Below are 21238 nucleotides of genomic sequence, written 5' to 3'. Positions count from 1 at the left end.
CAGGTTAGTTTTTTTTTCCCCCCTTTCCTCCTATTGTGCTGAATTTCTCATCTGCAGGAAAGAGGCATCTCCCTGCAATGGGGATGTCAAGCTCACCTGTGGCACCCTCCACAGTTGTTGATAGTCTATCTGGACTCATTCCCTGGCTTACTCAATTTGTTCAAGATATGTCTTGAGATGTAGGTTTGAGCTTGTAGTCATCGTTCCTCTCCCCAACCCCTTTGCCTTCCAATTGTATTGCCTCAAGGCTCGCACAAACAATGGCGGGGTGCTGGAGGGCAGCTAGGGTCTATAGAACCAACTCCAGCAAGATGCCAAACGAAGATCAGAGAGGCATATGCTAGTGGGGGTGAAAAATCAGAAACAAAAGAAAATGGAAAATAGCACAAAGTGAAATTTTTATTTCAAAGTTACAAGAGCCGGACTCGAACCGCAGCTATGATTCAATTGTTTTTTCCTCGAGTGGCAGCAGTTGCTGTCTTATAATCAATTCCCCTTTGCTGTTCAGATAAGTAGCTGCTAGTTTCTCCTCTGTCGGAAGCCCCTGTGGTAATTTCAGGGGTTGTATGCTGCAAAATATATTGAAATATTTAGCATTCATGAAATCAAAGGCATATTGTTTTTAAAATTTCCAGTGAAGATTAAATTCAAAATTAATATTCACCAACCTTATAAGATGCTTAATAATTTTTAGCTTTTGGTTAACTGATGGAATGTTCTTATGAATCCGTGGTTGATTTGACTGGTAAAAGAAACAAAACATTTTGTTACTCTCTCCCCATAGGCCACTGAGACCCCTATCTTTTATCATATCCAGGCTGACTCCACCAATGCTCTGTATATGGACTGCCCAGCTCTTCCCTCCACCAGTTGCAGACTACCCAGAAGTTTGCAGCCAGTGTCCTCTCCTGAACCAGGGTCTGTGAGCCTATCACTCCCATCCTCCATTGGCTTCCCATCCCCAAGCGGATTGAGTTAAAAATCCTCGTTCTCACCTTTAAATCCCTCCAGTCTCACCCCATCCTATCTCAACGACCGTTCAACCCGACAACCCAGTCCCTCATGCTTCATCCTCCCATCCGCCCCACTACAGGCAGGCAGGTTTTCAATCACTTTACACACGTTCTCTGGAATTCTGTCAGTCTCTGATTCCCTCACTTTAAAGGCACGTCTCAAAATGCATCTCTGCATACGGTCATCTTTCCCCTCCCTACCCTCCTTGACTCCCATCCTGAGTTTGGTGACCATCCAACACTATGAAGAGCTTTGAGACATCCACCTAATGTAAGAGGTACTATATAAATTGTATTGTAACCAAACTAACTTGTTTCAGTAGCTCAACAATATCTGTCTTTTAAAAAATCTAAAAAGAGAAATAAAGATTGCTGCCAGAGATTATTTAAAAATGTATCGAGATACGGCACATCCCGGTAACAAAAGTAATAACCACCTTTTAGCATACTATATCTAAAAACTCATTTTAACTCTTAATTTGAAACTAAACCAAAAGCTCATTTCATTGATTGATCACAGTTCTTTGTACAGTAAGGTAAAGACAGCAAAAATCATCCTTTTCCAACTTTAGGAGAATGAGTGGACCAATTTGAACACCAGAAATGATAACAGTGCATTGCCTGAAAATATTGTACCCGGACACTTCACATTACCTTGCCTAATCCAAGGTCATGAACAATCTTTTTTTCCCAGTATGGACGACGCTTCCCACTTTTTATTCTTGTAATGATGTGCAGTTGATGTGGTTGCTCTGGGTCACCACCATATTTTTCATGATCTGAGGGATGCACTTCAAACATCTATAACCAGCATTACAGAAGAAATGCATTAAACTTATGCAGCTATAATCTTTATTACGGTGCAAAATAACCATACAAAATTACATTGTACAGTGCCTTTCACAACAGGAGGATGTCCCAAGGTGCTCGACGTCAGGGATTTGGACCCGAGGGGAAGTGGGGGTTGGGATATGGGAGGCTGGCCGAAGGCATGGTTGAAGAGGAGGATCTTGAGATGTGCCTTGAAGGAATTAATGGAGCGAGTGAGGAGAATGCAATGTGCTATGGAGTTCCAGAGGGTGGGACGGGAGGTTCTTGAGACATGACTTGAGAGGCTGAAGGCCTGACCGCCATTGATGGAGTAGGCTGGAGACTGCTGAGCAGAGGGAGAGGACAAGTTGAAACAGGGTTATCAGGTCACAGAGATAGTAAGGCCGTGGAGGGCCTTGAAGGTGAGGAAGAGGATTTTGAACTCCGCGAGACGGCTGGAGGAGAATCCCCTTTGTTCATTCAAAACATACCCACGTTCCTAAAACAACCCAGAATTATTAGGTGACGTGATATCTAACTAGACATTCAGTATTCAAACAGAAATGGGTGAGTTCATGATTTCTGCCACAAAGAATCAAGCTGAATATATTATTCTAAAGGATTAACTAAATAATTTGATGATAGACAAAAAGCAAATACCCATTTTCTCACCTTTTCTGGAATACGCGACTTAGTAAATTTCAATCGAACAAATCCAGTCCATGATAATGGAATGAGAAACTTCTCTGTCAAGTTCTGTGAAAACAAAACACTACAATGAAAATCTTGAAATAATTCATCATACTAAAAATTCCCATATACACTATTAAATTCACCATAAACATTCTGTCTAATAGAATATTCTGTGAATAATAAGGAATATATTTTGGAAACAATCTTGAGAAGAACATATAGCAAATTAAAGCAGACCACTTTCAATACATTAACAGAATACAATGCATTAGGGGAAGGAAACATATCTTACCTAATTCAATACACATTAATCTACTCAAACATATCTTTAATGATATTCAAATGCATTACCTCAAATTGCTCCCACAATGGCAAACTGGTGACCACAAGTAGTTCTACACTTCAAAATATGTTTTTCCACAGACATAAACTAAGTCGAGGTAGACAAAATCTTGAGTTGTACTGCTAGGTATTTTTTCACAAAAATCTAACTTTTTGGAATGAGATATTAAATCGAAGTGCCATCAACCTGTTCAGGTGGAGGTTAAAGAACCCATATCACCATTCGAAAAGAGGATATTTATTTAGCAAATGGACTTTTTTTGTACAGTAATGCTCTTATTCCCTTGTGTGAATTGCCTGGTTAACATTGTCCTGATCTACAATTCCCCAGATAAAAAAAGACCCGGTTCCCAGATTAAAAAATGTGTACGGTGGCCCTAGCTTGACTAGCTCCAGGAAGCTTGACAGACAGTGTTGCTAAAGAGATGCATGGTTTTAGCTGGTTAAATTCATTACATTATTTAATCAAATAATTAAATTTAATTATTGATTAAATAATTAAATTGCAACAATACCTCCACTGAAAACTCTCGGGTCCACAAGCCTTGGATATTGCCAAACTACATCTAAATTTTCCAGGATTGAGTGCATCTCTCTGGAGAGTATGCATTGCATTCCAGATAAACAGAAATTTCAAAGCATATGTGGAACTACTCAGTTGCACATCAAGCGCTAAGTGCAAAGAGGTTCTAGACTTTTTCGCCTCAAAAATTGAAAAATTGGCTGTATCGTACTCCCGCCCCATATCCCCCTTCCACCCCACCCAGACCATCCACACCACCTTCTCCCTCCACCATGGCTCCTACCACTACCCCCCCCCCTTACACTCCTTTGCCCCATTTCTCCCTCCCTCTCAACCACAATCACCCGCATGAAGTTCACCACCTGCTGCCTTGACCCCCTCCCCACCAGCTGCTGGTCACTCAGCTGCCCCTTCTCTCCCCCCGCTGGCCGACAGTCAACCAGTCTCTCTCCTCAGGAAAACCACTGTTACCACATCCCTCCTCAAAAAAAACCACCCTTGATCCTTCTAATCTCTCACTACCGTCCCATTTCTAACCTACCCTTCCTTGCCAAAGTCCTGGAACGCATTGTTGCAGGTCAACTTCAGTCACATCTCCCTCCTCGAGCCTCTGCAGGCTGGTTTTCACCCTGCCCGCAGCACAGAGACCGCGCTTATCAAAGTCACAAACGACATTCTCTCTATCTGTGACCAGGGTTCCCTCTGCCTTGTCCTCCTGGATCTCTCTGCCACGTTCAATACAGTCAACCACGCCATCCTCCTCCATCAGCTCTCCTCCCTCATCTAAGTTGGACCGCACTCGCATGATTCGAGTCCTACTTAACCGACCGCATCCATTTCATCTCAGCAAATGGTTTCTCCTCCCTCCCCCGCCAGGTCACCTGCGGAGTACCCAAGGCTCCATGCTTGGCCCTCTTCTTTTCCTCATCTGTATGCTTCTCTTGGCGATGTCATCTGCAGACATGGGGTAAACATCCACATGTATGCAGATGACACACAAATCTACTTTGCCTCCTCCGGTACCAACTCCAGGACCGCCAATGTTCTATCAACTTAACTGGCAGACATCAAGGCCTGGATTAGTGTAAACTTCCTGCAGTTGAATATGGACAAGACGGAAGCCATTCTCCTTGGTTCCCATCAACTTCTTCATTCCTGCAGATCTAAACTCCTCAATCTTCCTGGGCTGTCCCTCAGACTCATTGAACCAGCTCTAAACCTCGGCGTCCAGTTCGACCCCCAGCTGACCTTCCTTCCCCCACATCCGATCCTTGTCCAGGACCACCTTCTTCCACCTCCACCACATTGCCCGCCTCTGATCGTACCTTACCCCAAATGCAGCAGAAACCCTCATGCAAGCGTTTGTCACCTACTGTTTGGATTACTCCAAAGCACTCCTCGCCGGTCTCCCCAGATCCACTATTCAAAAGATCCAGCTCATTCAGAACTCTGCCACCCACATACTGACCCGGACCAAACACTGTACCCACAACTCATCAGTTCTGGCCAGACTCCACTGGCTCCCCATCACCGAATGGATCAACTTCAAGATCCTCACACTCGTGTTCAAATCCATTCACTCCCTGGCACCTCCCTACCTCTCCAAACCTCTCACTTCCCAAACCACCACTCCGCTCGACTGGCAGCGGCCTCCTGCTAGTCCCTCGCACCCTCCGCCCCACCATAGGAGGTTGCACTTTCAGCCACTACTCCCCAAAACTCTGGAACACTCTCCCTCAATCCCTCCGACTTGCCCTCTCTCTCCCCTCTTTCGAATCCTGCCCGAAAACCTAGCTCTGACAGTGCTTATGGCCACCTCTCCTCTCGGCTTGGAGTCAGGCGCTGCCACTGTTAAGTGCTCTGAGACGTTACCCTGTGTGGAGGGCGCTGTATAAATGCAAGTTGTTGTTGTTTATGTTGTTGGATACTCTTTAAGAATGGTGGTGGGTTTCTGTGTGCACCAAATACCCAACTGATCAAAATAAAAATATTTTTATATTGCAGCTCTGAAGGCAGGAGGTGATATGCAACCTAAACTGATGGTGTTGCCATGTTTTGAGTCTTTGGCACTTGTATATAATCTTCACTATTCCAAAGGGCCCTTAATACAAAATAACATTTTGCATGTGTACGAACATTTGACATCATCATGCAAGCAGCACAACAATGTCAGATGCATTAACCACGTCTAAAACCATTAAAAATATATGTTTATCATCTCCGCTACTGAAATAAAGATAGTGAAGGATAGGTGATGCACTTAGATATTGGAAAAAAGGTTTGTGCACGCATAAATTATCATTTAGATCAATTGTTCCAGCGTCTACTCTTCTCATTATAGTCGGTTCTCTATGTGGAGGCAAGAGAATATCTAACTCTGAAAAGTGCTCTCTTATATTTTGTGCTGAGAAAACCCAGTATTTTTTGTTACGATGTCTAGAAGCAAACATTATGAAGAAAATAATACTGTACTACTACCACAAATAATAGTTATAATCCTTGCATTTCATATAAGAACATAAGAACATAAGAATTAGGAGCAGCAGTAAGCCATTCGGCCCCTCTAGCCTGCCCCGCCATTCAATAAGATCATGGCTGATCTATTCTAACTCCACCTACCTGCCTTATCCCCATATCCTTTAATCCCTTTATCGACAAGGCATCTATCAATCTCAGTCTTGAATATGTTCAAGGACTGAGCATCCACAGCCCTTTGGGGTAGAGAATTCCATAAATTCACTACCCTCTGAGTGAAGAAGTTTTTCCTCAACTCAGTGCGAAAGGGCTTACCCCTAATTTTAAGACTGATTTCTGGTTATAGTTTCTCCAACCAGGGGAAAAAGTCTCCCACTGTCTATTCTGTCGTGCCCCTTAATAGGTTTCTATAAGATCACCTCTCATTCTTCTATATTCTAGAGAATATAGGCCTAAATTGCTCAACCTATCCTCGTAACTCATCCCCCTCATCTCTGGTACCAACCTGGTGAATCTATGTTGTACCCCCTCCAAGGCAAGTACATCCTTTCTTAAATAAGGAGACCAAAATTGCACACAATACTTCAGGTGTGGTCTCACCAGGGCCCTATACAGTTGCAGCAAGACTTCCCTACTCTTAAATTCTAACCCTTTTGTAACAAATGCCAACATACTGTTAGCCTTCCTAATTGCTTGCTGCACCTATAGCGCCTTTCAGGAGGACATTGTAAAATGCTTCACAGGATTTACTGTAGTGTGTAGTCACTTTGTATTTGTAGGCAAATGTCTCAAGATTGTCTGCATTCCCTTCTGTATTCTGAATTTAATTTAATCAAATAAAGGATGCCACCTAGTGACTAATCTGAAAGAGAACAATAGGTTAACAGTTTGTGTATACAGTAACCTCAGTATAACTCACATTCATGTTCTGATACTGATTGACGAGGCGTTTTCATCATGTTTTACATTTTTACCAAAGAACGATGTTCATTTAGCAAACTAACTTTTTCAAAGTCACAAATGACATCCTCTTTCTCTGTGACCAGGGCTCCTTCTGCCTCCTCATCCTCCTGGTCCTCTCGGCTGCGTTCAACAGTCGATTATGCAATAATCCTCCACCGCCTCTCCTTCTTCATCCACCTCAGTGGGACTGCACCCGCCTGGTTCGACTCCTACATAACCAACCATCACTTTGACTCCGCAAAGATTTTTCCTCCCGCCCCCACCCGGTCACCTACGGTGAATCCCAAAGCTCCATCCTTGAGCCCCTCCTCTTCCTCATCTATATGCTCCTTCTCGGGGATGTCATCTGCAGACATGGGGTCAACCTGGGGATGACATCCAAATCTACTTCTCCTCCTCTAGCTGCGACTCCAGGTCTGCTGATATTCTGTCAGCTTGTTTGTCTGACATCAAGGACTGGATGAGCACAAACTTCCTGCAGTTGAATGTCGACATGACAAAAGCCATACTCCTTGGCTCCCGTCAATGTTTTCTATCCTGCGGCTCTGGCCTACAATCTCCCCGGCCCATCCCCAAGACTTATCGAAACTGTGCATAACTAGGTATCAGGTTCAATCCTTCCTTCCTGACCAGGGACGCTTTCCTTCACCTCCGTCACATTCACGCTTCCGACAGTACCTTATACCCAATGCAACCAAAACTCTTGTCCTTGTTTTCGTCACCTCCCGCCTCGACTAATATTCTCTCCAGCTCCCCTATCCACAAAATCTAACTAATTCCAAACTCCGTCACCCATATACTCAACTGTTCTAAACTCGTCACACCAGTCATTGCCAGGCTCCACTGGCTCCTTATTACAAAACAAATCAACATTAAGATCCTCACACTCATTTATAAATCCCTTCATGCCCTGGCACCTCCCTTCTTCTCCGACCTGCTTACTCCCGACTCCAAGCACCCACCGCCTCTGCTTGGCTGGATCTAACCTCCTGGTTATCCCTCGTTACCTCCTCTCCATCATCGGTGGCCATCCTTTCAGCCACTACGCCCCAAAAATTTGGAAATCTCCCCCCGCCTTGCCCCACCATCCCATCTTCAGATCACGCCTTCCTCCTCCCAGGTCGGCATCAGGCTCCGCTAAGCGCTCCGAGACACTATTCCAGGTCGATGAGCACTTTATAAATGCAAGTTGCTGTTCTCAAATCTCCTGCCCTGCTTTATCCGTTACCCTTTCAAGCTCTCGCTATCCTGTCCATATTTTGCCCTTGACATCCGCCCCTTGCACCCCACATGCCGTATATTAATACAATACAAACTGTCCTTAAAGGAGGAGGTGGGGGGGCTGTGTGTGTGGGGGGTTTGTGTGTGTGTGTGTGTGGGGGGGGGTTGTGTGTGTGTGTGGGGGGGGGCTGTGGGGTGTGGGGTGTGTGGGGGCTGTGGGGGCTGTGGGTGTGTGTGGGGGCTGTGGGTGTGTGCAGGGGCTGTGGGGTGTGTGTGGTGGGGGGGTATGAGGTGTGGTGGGGGCTGTGGGGGGTGTGTGGGGTGTGTGTGGGGGGGTGAGGTGTGTGGGGGCTGTGGGGGGTGTGTGTGGTGGGGGTGTGTGGGGGGGGGGGTGAGGTGTGTGGGGGCTGTGGGGGGTGTGTGTGGGGGGGTGAGGTGTGTGGGGGCTGTGTGGGGGCTGTGGGGGGTGTGTGTGGTAGGGGGTGTGTGGGGGGGGGGGGGGTGAGGTGTGTGGGGGCCGTGGGGGTGTGTGGGGGGGGGCTGTGGTGTGTGTGGGGGCTGTGGTGTGTGTGGGGGCTGTGGTGTGTGTGGGGGCTGTGGTGTGTGTGGGGGGCTGTGGTGTGTGTGTGGGGGGGGTGTGGGGGGGGGGTGTGGGGGGGGGGTTGTGGGGGCTGTGGTGTGTGTGGGGGCTGTGGTGTGTGTGGGGGCTGTGGTGTGTGGGGGGGGGGTTGTGGGGACTGTGGTGTGTGTGGGGGCTGTGGGGTGTGTGTGTGGGGGGGTGTGGGGGCTGTGGGGTGTGGGGGGGTCAGGAGTGCGGGGAGCCCGGGGCCTGGTGTGTGTGGGGTGTGTGTGTGTGTGTGTGGGGGGGGTGTGTGTGTGTGGGGCGTGTGTGGGGTAGTGCCGGGGAGCCCGGGGCCTGGTGTGTGTGGGGGGCTGTGGGGTGTGTGGGGGGGTCAGGAGTGCCGGGGAGCCCGGGGCCTGGTGTGTGGGGGTGGGGGGGGGGGGGGGTGGTGCCGGGGAGCCCGGGGCCTGGTGTGTGTGGGGTGTGTGTGGGGGCCTGGGGTGTGTGGGGGGGGGGGGGGTGTGTGGGGGTGTGGGGTGTGTGGGGGGGTGTGGGGGTAGTGCCGGGGAGCCCGGGGCCTGGTGTGTGTGGGGTGTGTGTGGGGCCTGGGGTGTGTGGGGTGTGTGGGGGTGTGTGGGGGTGTGGGGGGGTGTGGGGGGGTGTGGGGTAGTGCCGGGGAGCCCGGGGCCTGGTGTGTGTGTGTGGGGGGTGGGGTAGTGCCGGGGCCTGGTGTGTGTGGGGTGTGGGGGGAGCCCGGGGCCGGGGGGGTGTGTGGGGCTGTGGGGTGTGGGGGAGCCCGGGGCCTGGTGTGTGTGGGGGGGGGTGTGTGGGGGCTGTGGGGTGTGGGGGGAGCCCGGGGCCTGGTGTGTGTGGGGGGGGGGGGGTGTGGGGTGTGTGGGGTGTGGGGGGAGCCCGGGGCCTGGTGTGTGGGGGGGGGTGTGTGGGGTGGGGGGAGCCCGGGGCCTGGTGTGTGGGGGGGGGTGTGTGGGGTGGGGGGAGCCCGAGGCCTGGTGTGTGGGGGGGGGGGTGTGTGGGGTGGGGGGAGCCCGGGGCCTGGTGTGTGTGTTGTGGGGGGGGTGTGGGGGCTGTGGGGTGTGGGGGGGCTGTGGGGTGTGGGGGAGCCCGGGGCCTGGTGTGTGGGGGGGGGGGTGTGGGGTGTGGGGGAGCCCGGGGCCGGGGGGGTGTGGGGGCTGTGGGGTGTGGGGAGCCCGGGGCCGGGGGGGGGTGTGGGGGCTGTGGGGTGTGGGGGGAGCCCGGGGCCGGGGGGGGTGTGGGGGCTGTGGGTGTGGGGGGAGCCGGGGCCGGGGGGGGGGGTGTGGGGGCTGTGGGGTGTGGGGGAGCCCGGGGCCTGGTGTGTGTGTGGGGGGGGGGGGGGGGGTGTGGGGGCTGTGGGGGCTGTGGGGTGTGGGGGGAGCCCGGGGCCGGGGGGGTGTGGGGGCTGTGGGGTGTGGGGTGTGGGGGCTGTGGGTGTGGGGGGCTGTGGGGTGTGTGTGTGTGGGGGGGGTGTGGGGGCTGTGGGGTGTGGGGGGAGCCCGGGGCCTGGTGTGTGGGGGGGGGCTGTGGGGTGTGGGGGGAGCCCGGGGCCTGGTGTGTGGGGTGTGGGGTGTGGGGGGAGCCCGGGGCCGGGGGGGGGTGTGGGGGCTGTGGGGTGTTCAGGCCGATGGTTGGCTCTGGGAAAGCGGCGGAATAACACTCACCCCCAGACGCCGAGTGCAGCCTCGGGCCGCGCGGCACAGCCCCGCCATCAGCCGCTCCTCTCTCTCGCCGCTCGGGGAGTCAGTCCCCGGGGCTGAGCCGAGGGCGAGGACACGCGGCTGTATAGGCAGTGCCCGAGGCCGCTCACCCCCTCCTGCACACGGCCCCCACCGACACTGCGGCTCCGCTGCACATAACCGGACAGAAATAGCGGTGACACCGATACCAGGAAGAGGAAGAGACCGACTAGAAACTAACACACACCGGACAGGTAATACACAGCCTCTCATACACTGTACACACCGCACTGGTAATACACAGCCTCTCATACACTGTACACACCGCACTGGTAATACACAGCCTCTCATACACTGTACACACCGCACTGGTAATACACAGCCTCTCATACACTGTACACACCGCACTGGTAATACACAGCCTCTCATACACTGTACACACCGGACAGGTAATACACAGCCTCTCATACACTGTACACACCGGACAGGTAATACACAGCCTCTCATACACTGTACACACCGGACAGGTAATACACAGCCTCTCATACACTGTACACACCGGACAGGTAATACACAGCCTCTCATACACTGTACACACCGCACTGGTAATACACAGCCTCTCATACACTGTACACACCGCACTGGTAATACACAGCCTCTCATACACTGTACACACCGCACTGGTAATACACAGCCTCTCATACACTGTACACACCGGACAGGTAATACACAGCCTCTCATACACTGTACACACCGGACAGGTAATACACAGCCTCTCATACACTGTACACACCGGACAGGTAATACACAGCCTCTCATACACTGTACACACCGGACAGGTAATACACAGCCTCTCATACACTGTACACACCGGACTGGTAATACACAGCCTCTCATACACTGTACACACCGGACAGGTAATACACAGCCTCTCATACACTGTACACACCGCACTGGTAATACACAGCCTCTCATACACTGTACACACCGCACTGGTAATACACAGCCTCTCATACACTGTACACACCGGACAGGTAATACACAGCCTCTCATACACTGTACACACCACACTGGTAATACACAGCCTCTCATACACTGTACACACCGCACTGGTAATACACAGCCTCTCATACACTGTACACACCGCACTGGTAATACACAGCCTCTCATACACTGTACACACCGCACTGGTAATACACAGCCTCTCATACACTGTACACACCGGACAGGTAATACACAGCCTCTCATACACTGTACACACCGCACTGGTAATACACAGCCTCTCATACACTGTACACACCGCACTGGTAATACACAGCCTCTCATACACTGTACACACCGGACTGGTAATACACAGCCTCTCATACACTGTACACACCGGACAGGTAATACACAGCCTCTCATACACTGTACACACCGCACTGGTAATACACAGCCTCTCATACACTGGACACACCACACTGGTAATACACAGCCTCTCATACACTGTACACACCGCACTGGTAATACACAGCCTCTCATACACTGTACACACCGCACTGGTAATACACAGCCTCTCATACACTGTACACACCGCACTGGTAATACACAGCCTCTCATACACTGTACACACCGGACAGGTAATACACAGCCTCTCATACACTGTACACACCGGACTGGTAATACACAGCCTCTCATACACTGTACACACCGGACTGGTAATACACAGCCTCTCATACACTGTACACACCGCACTGGTAATACACAGCCTCTCATACACTGTACACACCGGACAGGTAATACACAGCCTCTCATACACTGTACACACCGGACAGGTAATACACAGCCTCTCATACACTGTACACACCGGACTGGTAATACACAGCCTCTCATACACTGTACACACCGCACTGGTAATACACAGCCTCTCATACACTGTACACACCGGACTGGTAATACAAAGCCTCTCATACACTGTACACACCGGACTGGTAATTCACAGCCTCTCATACACTGTACACACCGCACTGGTGTAATACACAGCCTCTCATACACTGTACACACCGCACTGGTAATACACAGCCTCTCATACACTGTACACACTGGACTGGTGAGCGTGTAATACAAACTGTAACACACAGAATGAACTAGTGACAGACTGTGTGTATCGTCTCACCAGTACATAATATAATAAAGTGAATTTACTGTATATTTTGTGTGCGAAACGCAGCTGCCAATTGCGGACAGCAGTGTTGTGTATTACAAACTATTACAGACTATACTGCACAGTGTTTAATACACAACATATACTTGTGAGACTAGATACACAGTCTGTAATATGCAAAATGTATTGGTGAGCCCACATCCACAGTCTGTTAAAACCTAATATATTGTACAGTTCCATACACAGTGTACACGGGTGGGACCACACACACAGTCTGTGATACACAGCATACACTGATGAGACTACAAGGCGCACACCAAGTGAATATAGATCCAGAGAGAGGACAGAACTATAATTAATACATATTAAAACTAGAGAACACAAGAGAGTGGTTGGAGATTTAGTAATATATTAGAAAAACTGTATAATTTAGAGCTTCAACCTGTTAACCAGTTTAATGAATATTCTTACTATTTTACTTTTAGGAATCTTGAAATTTGTCTGAAATTGAATTAACATTATTACACATTTGAACCAATTGTTCTGCAATATGAATCTATCCTTTAACAATTCTATTGTTCCTAGATTCGGTCTCTGCCGCAATGTCTCAGCAGTTACTGGCAGGGATGGAAAGCTCAGCTGTGACTGTACTGAAGAGAGCAGTGGAGTTAGACAGCAGCTCACGTTTTCAGGAATCTCTGGTCTGCTATCAGGAAGGAATCCATCTGCTTATGGAAGTGTTAAAAGGTAGCAAAACTTTGATGTTTTCACGCAAATTCTTTCAAACTGAATCCAGCTGCCCCTTTGAACTTTCAGGATCTTGTGGCCGCTCAAAACTCACCTTTCCTACACCCATAAAATTAAATGGTTTGTACTGAAAGTCATTGTGAATTGTTATCCACTGGCAATTAACTCCTGAGAATTTTCCTCAAAAGCAGACTTGCATCTTGTATATGGCTGTAAAAATCCTACCTTACTGCAACTGAGAGTGAACCAAACAAAAAGTCCTGGTTAGATAAAGCTATTTATTGATAATTACTGGTTAGATAAAGCTATTTATTGATAATTACTGGTTAGATAAAGCTATTTATTTGTATGTTTGACTAGACAGGCATAATCTACAAAAAAATTTACTCATTGCTTACATGCACCTATATATGGATATACTATTTATATTGTATTTTGCTTGTTGCTGTGAAAATGTCTGTCTATAATTGTGTTTGTTCTCATAATTATTGTCTATCTGACTAACTGAGTAAACTAAATATATGCGGAATAATATAATAATAATCCTTATATTTGATATAGCACCTTATCACGTCTTTGAGACGTCTCAAGGCGCTTTACAGAATATATTGTAAAGTGAATTGACTGTATATTTTGTGGGCCAATTAGTGGAAAATTGTGAGATTGTGAGAATAAATTATCAGTGGGAAGAACTTGCCAGCTAATGAAGGTTATATGTTTTCAACTCTAGGAGTTGTATTCTTTTCCTGATCCAATTGTTTATAACTACTAATATTAAACAATGCTTGTGAAATATATAATACAAAACTGAATCCCGCAATGTCCCGCAATTCTCTTCAACCGTGCCTTCAGCTCCCCTCTCGACTCTCTACCCCCTCCTCGCCCTTCCCCTCAACCTGACCATTTCCCCCCTGCTCGGGTCCCGACCCAACTGTCCAGCGCCTTGGGACATCCTCCCGACGTGAAAGGCGCTCTATAAATGCAATCATGTTGTTGTTGTCAGGATAACTATGGTAACAGAAAATAAGTGACCACTTCTTCCTTACATTGATAAAAACATCTAGATTAAATGCATGACATTTCTGATTTATTAAAACAACTAGCCATTTAAAATCTAGAAATATTGTTTTTTACTGTCTATAGCTACAAAAGATGACACAAAAAAAGGCCATTATCGACAGAAAGTCAGAAATTACATGGACCGAGCAGAACAAATTAAAATGCACTTAACCAAGATGAAAGAAGGTAATTGTTTGTAAATATAGTAAAATTGTTATGCAGCAGTTTCATTGCAAGGCATACTATCCTAAAACCTTCTAATAAAGTAACAAACACATTTTTAATAAAGTAAATGTTTTACTTTTCCTATATATTTCAGAAGGGAAATACCATGAGCAGATCAAAATTTCAGCAGATGCTACTGGATACAGTTATGAAAAGCTATTCAAACCATATTTAGATCCCCTTGTTACTGAAGTCTGGGTGGAAGATCCGTATATCAGGCACGTTCATCAGGTGATTGCTATACAAGCAGTAAGAAATATATATACTATATACATATATTGTATATAAATAAAAATAGGGAGCAGTATGGCCTAATGTGTTTTTAGAATCACTAATGTTCAAAATCTTCTGGTGGGATGAGTTTTAAAATATTGGAAGCATATTGCATTTAATATGATTGCAACTGAATTGGATATTTAAACAACATATAATTTTCTAAAGCTTTACTTGTACAATTTATACTTTTTTTTGCCTGTTTGTAGGTGTATAACTTCTTGAGATTCTGTGAGATGCTTCTCAAGGGACCTTGTAAAGTGAAAAACATTCATCTACTGACGTCACTTGATGATGTATGTATCTTACACTGCATTATAATAATAATAATAATCCTTGCATTTGATATAGCGCTTTTCACGTCAGGAGGACGTCCCAAAGCGCTTCACAGAACACACTGTAAAGTGAATTGACTGTATATTTGTGGGCGAACGTGGCAGCCAATTGCGCACAGCAATGTCCCACAAACAGTCGTAGATTGAAAATGACGAATTTATTATTGTTTTTGTTTTTGGAGGGATTATTATTAGGCGTGTGGATTAAGGAAACTTGCCCAAGGTTTCGCACTGCCTGGAATTGAACTCAGGTCTCTCGCTTGCAAAGTGAGTGCTCTAACCACTGAGCTACAGGACTCCGAATGTTGCATTGGAATGTTGTGAGGTGTTAAAAGGAATTTGTTTACATACAAGGATTTGTCTTTGTAATCCCTTTGTAATCTCACTATTCTCTTTCTTATATCTTCTATTCTTTGATGTGTTTAGCCTTGCGTCCTCTCTCTATGCCTTTAAAACCTCCTTAAAATCTTTTCAACCATAGAGTTGGTCAGTATTCTTAAATCTCCCTTTTATCCTGGTTGCTGCTGCCGTTATATTTTTCAAGTATTTAGACCTTCGTTGTATGTAAAAGGTATTGCACAATTCCAAGATGTTGTTCAGTGTAAACCAACACTTGATCCTGTAAAACAGTGACAGCTATAGCACATCCAGTGGTTGGGCCTTGGGTTTGTGCCCACAGCCCCATGTATCACTATTCCACAGTGTGAGGAGGTGCTGAGCAGAGTGCATGCATTCAATCAAGGGGTGAAGAGTATATCACCATTGAGCAATCGTCATAAATTGCAAAGTTACTTTACATCCAATGTAGCCTCCAGCTGACCCAGTGTAGGAGGCCTGGGTACCAGATTGCCAGCTTTCTTGACTGAAGTGAGTGTATGTCCTGAATAAAAGCAGGGATTTGTTCCAGCAAAATCTACAACAATTCTCCCTCCACTGGCTTGAGTTCTACTAGTTCCCTGAGTTGCATATTGACCACAGCAGAGAGGCTAAACTGTCCTCTACTAATATCACTAGGAATAAGACCTTTTCTGCAGATTTAATTTTGATGTCATCTCTTTCACTTTTTCAAAAAAACATTGAATATGCATCCCTTTGCTATGCCAAAATGACTACGGTTTTTAAACAGAAATTTACTTTTGAAGTCTGATATTCTTGATATTCTAATATTCTTACTGATGGATGCATATGTTCAAAGAGTACTGTCAGACTAGCATTCTGCATTTACTTTAAAGTATTTTTTAATAATGTTATCCATTGACATCTATAATAATTATCTCCCCACAAATAGAAATGGAAACGTTTAAGGTAGATGCATTTGTAGGATATTGTTTCCAGTTAATTTTATTTACACTTCCAAGATACTTACTTTATGTGAGAGGCAACAACAACAAATTACATTTGGATAGAGCCTTTTACGTCGGGAGGTCGTCTCAAGGCGAGAAATGCAGGTTGTTGTTGTTGTTATTCACATTTCAACTAGTGGTTTGCGATATTGCAAGTCAGTGATGAATGTTTACTTCACCAAGATACTTCATCAAACCATAAAGTGAGGAATGTGCAGTAAACCAGATGTGGAAGAGCAGAAGGTGCAGAAAGCTTTCTCCCTCCCCCCCACACTCTGTTGAGTTTTCAATGTGAACCATTATGTTACGGAGAGCTTCTGAGTGGATCTCCCAAAATATGGCTCAAAGTAGAATTGGGAACTATGTGATCATTCAATACATGACCTGGGAGCATGGGGAGAAAATGAATGGATTCAGATCTTCATCAAAAGAAAGCTCTATAATCATGAGTAATCTACATGCATTTTAGTCTCTATCTAGAACAGAAATATAGTCAAGTGTATGTCTGTGTCTGCAAATAAATGGCCACAACAGGCATTGTGCAGAACAGGATTTATTGTAAAATATAGGGACTGAGCATTTGTAGGCAAATATGGCAGCTAGCTTGCGCACAGCAACATCCCACGAACAGCCATGATGTGAATGACTAATTTTTTCTGAGGATTGTCGGCCAGGACACTAGGAGAAATGCCTTTCTCTTTTTGAATAGTCTTATGCAATCTTTAACTTGAAAAATGGCTTGAAATGAAATGTTACCCACACCAAACAGGGCTGGTCTTCTCTCACACCGATAATCTTATGGTGATTTCGTAAAAGATTTACACAGTACAATTGGTACTAATGTTACAGTGCTAGTTTTATACCTTTGCCAGATGCATAATCATGCTGCATATTCATGTTATTTTATCTCCTGAATATCTTGTTACATTTTAGGATAGTAGGAACTCCCAGCAGACTAGTGGCCTTGAAGAAATAAAGCAGTCATTGCAGAGTTATGGTGTAACAATGGAAGTGATGTTCTCCTCTACAATACATGACAGGGAAATCAGGTGATTCTTTCGCAGCATCACTGCATAAACTCAAAAATAAATCTAAGGCATTTTATGTTACTGCTTATGAAATCTACGTTGATAGAAAAGATTTTGTTCCTTCTGCTGTCATGTTACTTTCTTCTCCAGCTGAGACATTGAGGCAGTCCTCCCTCGTGGACTCTTATAAGTGTAAGGATTGTTAACAGGGGGTAGATATCTGATCTTGCTATGTCTTATCCCTCTTGCTTACCAATGGAAGCAAGAGGGATAAGAAATGGCATGCTCCGCCCTGCCCATAAAAATACAGCTCTGACTAAACCAAGACAGGCTAGTGATTGTCTAAATATTGAGTGCAATTTGAACTTGCAATTCTTGAAATTAACAAGCTGTAAATCTAGTGTATTTAATTTCAAATTGCTTTATATATTTTCCCCTTCCCAAACACCATTTCTTGATTATAATAATAATAATAATAATCCTTGCATTTGATATAGCGCTTTTCACGTCGGGAGCACGTCCCAAAGCGCTTCACAGAACACACTGTAAAGTAAATTGACTGTATATTTGTGGGTGAACACGGCAGCCAATTGCGCACAGCAATGTTCCACAAACAGTCGTAGATTGAAAATGACTAATTTATTATTGTTTTTGGTTTTGGAGGGATTATTATTATTAGGCTCTGTGTGGAGTAAGGAAACTTGCCCAAGGTTTCGCCCTGCCTGGAATTGAACTCAGGCCTCTCGCTTCCAAAGCGAGTGCTCCAACCACTGAGCTACAGGACTCCGTTGGGAGGATAGGCAGTTAACTTACTCTAGAGATAATCTGCCAATGTGGAATACAAAGGAAAATACAAAGCTGAGTGACCAGACCTTATTGTATTTTTACATGCATTACCTCTATATAGTTTCTGTCCTCTATTCTCTCATTCTCTTCCCCTTCTTGAATGAGCATAATCCCCAAATAAGCAATAAGATATAAAAACATAATAGGCCCTTTCTAAAATTCTAAAGTTTATTTCTACCTACCTATCAAAGAAATTATAGAAATTCAAAACTAATATTAAGTTTTATACCAATGTTTGAGGACATCAGAAACATGTTTTTTTTAGAAAGATTAATGGTTCAATGCAAGATGTAACTGGGGTCAAGGCCAAAAAATGTAAATCGAGTGTACTTGTGTTGCAACTAAAGTGTTTTGTTTCTTTGTGCCAGATTTAACAACGGGTGGGTGATAAAGATCGGAAGAGGACTAGATTACTTTAAAAAAACACAGGTTTGTTTTGAATTAAATAGTGTTCTTGGTATTAGGATGGCATTGATAGAAATATTTATTTTCTATGAACATTTAAACAGAAGTATGAGGTGACATACTAGTTGTTATTCAGCTGAAATTCACTATTACCAATAAGTGAATTTATACACAGTTGAAATGATCGCATTGTATCTGTTAATGATTAATCCTAATTCAATAACTATTACCACTATCAAGTTATCTTATCATTCTGAGCCTAGTAACTCCCTTCATTCAATTCACATCATGGCACCTTCAACACTCAGAATTTCGTATGAAATGTGAAGACCACTCACCTATCCCTTTCGGGATTTTGTGTTTATAGAGATAGGGGATGGCTCCTAAGGTACGAGGAGAATGTATTTGTAAAGGATTCTCAGTTCACGTACCCTGCCTCACTGCCTGATTTACTATGACAAACATCTGCACATTCCTGCTCTTGCAACTAGTTAGGAAACACTCTAGGCAATGGCAATGTAATGTTTTTCTAAAAATCCTTGTATCATAAAAATAATAATCATTGCATTTCATATAACACCTAACCTCTCAGGAACGTCTCAACACACTTCATAGCACATACTATAAAATGTAATGACTGTATAAGTTGTAGATGAATGTGGCAGAATATTTGTTTGTGGGACATTCCACAAACAATGCCACAAACAGAAGTGAATGACCAGTTTTATCTTTGGGATCGTTAGCCAGCACGCCAGATGAACTTCATTTCCTTTTCGAATACAGTAGTGCCATGAGATCTTTAACATCTGCCTGAACAGACAGATAGGATCTCAGTTTACATGTCATCTGAAGGACAGATAGAGCAACTTCACATCCAGATGAAATTGGGAGCCTGTGTACAAATCTTCCCTCACATTGTGGAGGAAATGAAAATGCAAACAAAATGATGAAATAGGATAGGGATGTTGGAGCACTAATTATTAAAAAAAACTTAACTATGTTTGAAAAGATGTTGAGATTTAAAGAGATATCGATGCTTTTTTTTGCTTTTCCAGAGCAAATTTTCTATTGGATACTGCGACTTTGACTTGAGACACTGCCATGAAACTACAGTCGACATATTCCATACAAAGCACACAAAGAATTCATAGCTTAGAGATACTCTTCTGGTTATTCACTTTTATTAGGCAATGTATTCAAAGCATTTTACAGTTTTTTAATATAATCATTTATAATACTGAAGTAACCATTATTTAAATACCCTGCAACTTGCATTATTTAATAGTAATTTATTTTATAAATGCAATAGCAGCAACAACAACTTGCATGTCTATACGGGGCTTCACACAGGATAGCGTCTTGGAACACTTAACAATTGTGGAGTTTGACACCAAGCCGAAGAGAGGGGGGGGGGAGGTGACTGTAGACACGTCCAAAGAGGAAAGTTTTCAGATCTGTTGTGAAGGAGGCCAGGCAGAGGGATTGAGGCAGAGAATTCCAGTTTCAGGATGTAGTGGCTGAAAGCACGGCTTCCGATGGTGAGGTGAAGGGGACGGGGGATGTGCAGGAGGCACCTGAGCAAAGTAGTGGAGTGAGGAGTAAGTAAGTCGAAGAGGTAGGGAGGTGACAGCACATGAAGTGATTTGTGTATGAGTATGAGGATCTTGAAATTGATCAGTTCTATAATAGAGTCAGGCAAGGACTGGTGTTCTAAGGACCAGAATTTGGTGTAGGTGAGCACAAGAAGGACAGCTGGGGATCGACTCCGACCCCTAGGTTATGCACAAGTTCCATAAATCTGAGGGATAGGCCAGTGAGGTTAAGGTAGGTCAGAGCTACAGGTGAGAAAACGTTGATGGAGCCAAGGAGTATGGCTTCCGTCTTGTCAGTATTCAGCTACAGAAAGTTGAGTCTCATCCAGCCCTTGATATCTGGCAACAAGAGGACAGAACGTGCCTTGATTTGGGTTCGCAGCTGTAGGAGAAGTAGATTTTATCCCCCAAAATACATAATTTTAATAAGGTTTTGTATGAAAATGGTTTGAGGAATGTATATTAAAATGGTTGTCTTAATGAAATTCTGTAATGTGTCCATCTGCTCTCGGATCATTAAAAAACTTCTCAAAATGTCACTTTCTTCACGAATTGTCATGTGTTCATGTTACCAAATGTTAGTAAGTTAATTTATTCATCCTGAATCCCTTGATTGGCTTTGTTAACCAGTCTGAGTCTTCAGTGAAAGTACAATATATTAACCGAATTCAAGGAAAATATAACTAGTGACCTTGGTTTACAAAAATTAAATTCCAAAGTTTATCAAATCAACAAAGAATCAGATCACACTGCACCTAAATTGCATGCTATACACCTACATTTATGTTTTTAATCCACGGAGGCCCTTTCAAATTCATACCTGGTACATTGAAATAACAGTATCCTTAATAAGATCACACTATGGTCAAGGCAATATTTTCCCATTATGTCTTTGACCATGCCTATGGTCACCTCCTCTTTTTCCTTT

General features: G+C 45.1%; 2 protein-coding genes across 3 annotated transcripts; one reads left to right on the top strand and one right to left on the bottom strand.

The window, feature by feature from the left end:
* Nucleotides 1-376: 376 nt before the first annotated feature.
* Nucleotides 377-10614, bottom strand: mrpl30 (mitochondrial ribosomal protein L30). Its single transcript, XM_007885438.2, has 5 exons — nt 10300-10614; nt 2496-2579; nt 1668-1814; nt 669-742; nt 377-569 (listed from the first exon to the last, which is right to left on the bottom strand). Exons 1-5 carry the CDS (start codon nt 10585-10587, stop codon nt 437-439), a joined length of 726 nt encoding a protein of 241 aa, XP_007883629.2. The 5' UTR covers nt 10588-10614; the 3' UTR covers nt 377-436.
* On the top strand, nt 10491-20849 carry mitd1 (MIT, microtubule interacting and transport, domain containing 1). 2 transcript variants are annotated; one of them, XM_042333949.1, is made up of 8 exons: nt 10491-10568; nt 13043-13204; nt 14348-14449; nt 14583-14719; nt 14971-15057; nt 17373-17488; nt 18682-18742; nt 19774-20849. In XM_042333949.1, the coding sequence occupies exons 2-8, from the start codon at nt 13060-13062 to the stop codon at nt 19867-19869; spliced, it is 744 nt and encodes a 247-aa protein (XP_042189883.1). In that variant the 5' UTR covers nt 10491-10568; nt 13043-13059; the 3' UTR covers nt 19870-20849. The 2 variants fall into 2 exon arrangements, with proteins under 2 accessions (XP_042189883.1, XP_042189884.1); XM_042333950.1 differs by lacking the exon at nt 14348-14449.
* The last annotated feature ends 389 nt before the right edge of the window (nt 20850-21238 follow it).

Source organism: Callorhinchus milii, unplaced genomic scaffold, assembly GCF_018977255.1.
Source record: "Callorhinchus milii isolate IMCB2004 unplaced genomic scaffold, IMCB_Cmil_1.0 Scaffold4, whole genome shotgun sequence".
NCBI classification, from domain to species: domain Eukaryota; kingdom Metazoa; phylum Chordata; class Chondrichthyes; order Chimaeriformes; family Callorhinchidae; genus Callorhinchus; species Callorhinchus milii.
This window is presented reverse-complemented; position numbering and strand designations above follow the sequence as displayed.

Coding starts and splice junctions, on each gene's coding strand:
- mrpl30 (XM_007885438.2), bottom strand. CDS start 10,587: ATGAGAGGCTGTGTATTACCTGTCCGGTGTGTGTTAGTTTCTAGTCGG. Junction 2,580..10,299: donor GCTGCACTCGGCGTCTGGGG/GTGAGTGTTATT, acceptor TTGTTTTCACAG/AACTTGACAGAGAAGTTTCT. Junction 1,815..2,495: donor AGTCGCGTATTCCAGAAAAG/GTGAGAAAATGG, acceptor TGCTGGTTATAG/ATGTTTGAAGTGCATCCCTC.
- mitd1 (XM_042333949.1), top strand. CDS start 13,060: ATGTCTCAGCAGTTACTGGCAGGGATGGAAAGCTCAGCTGTGACTGTA. Junction 17,489..18,681: donor ATACATGACAGGGAAATCAG/GTGATTCTTTCG, acceptor TCTTTGTGCCAG/ATTTAACAACGGGTGGGTGA. Junction 18,743..19,773: donor ATTACTTTAAAAAAACACAG/GTTTGTTTTGAA, acceptor TTGCTTTTCCAG/AGCAAATTTTCTATTGGATA.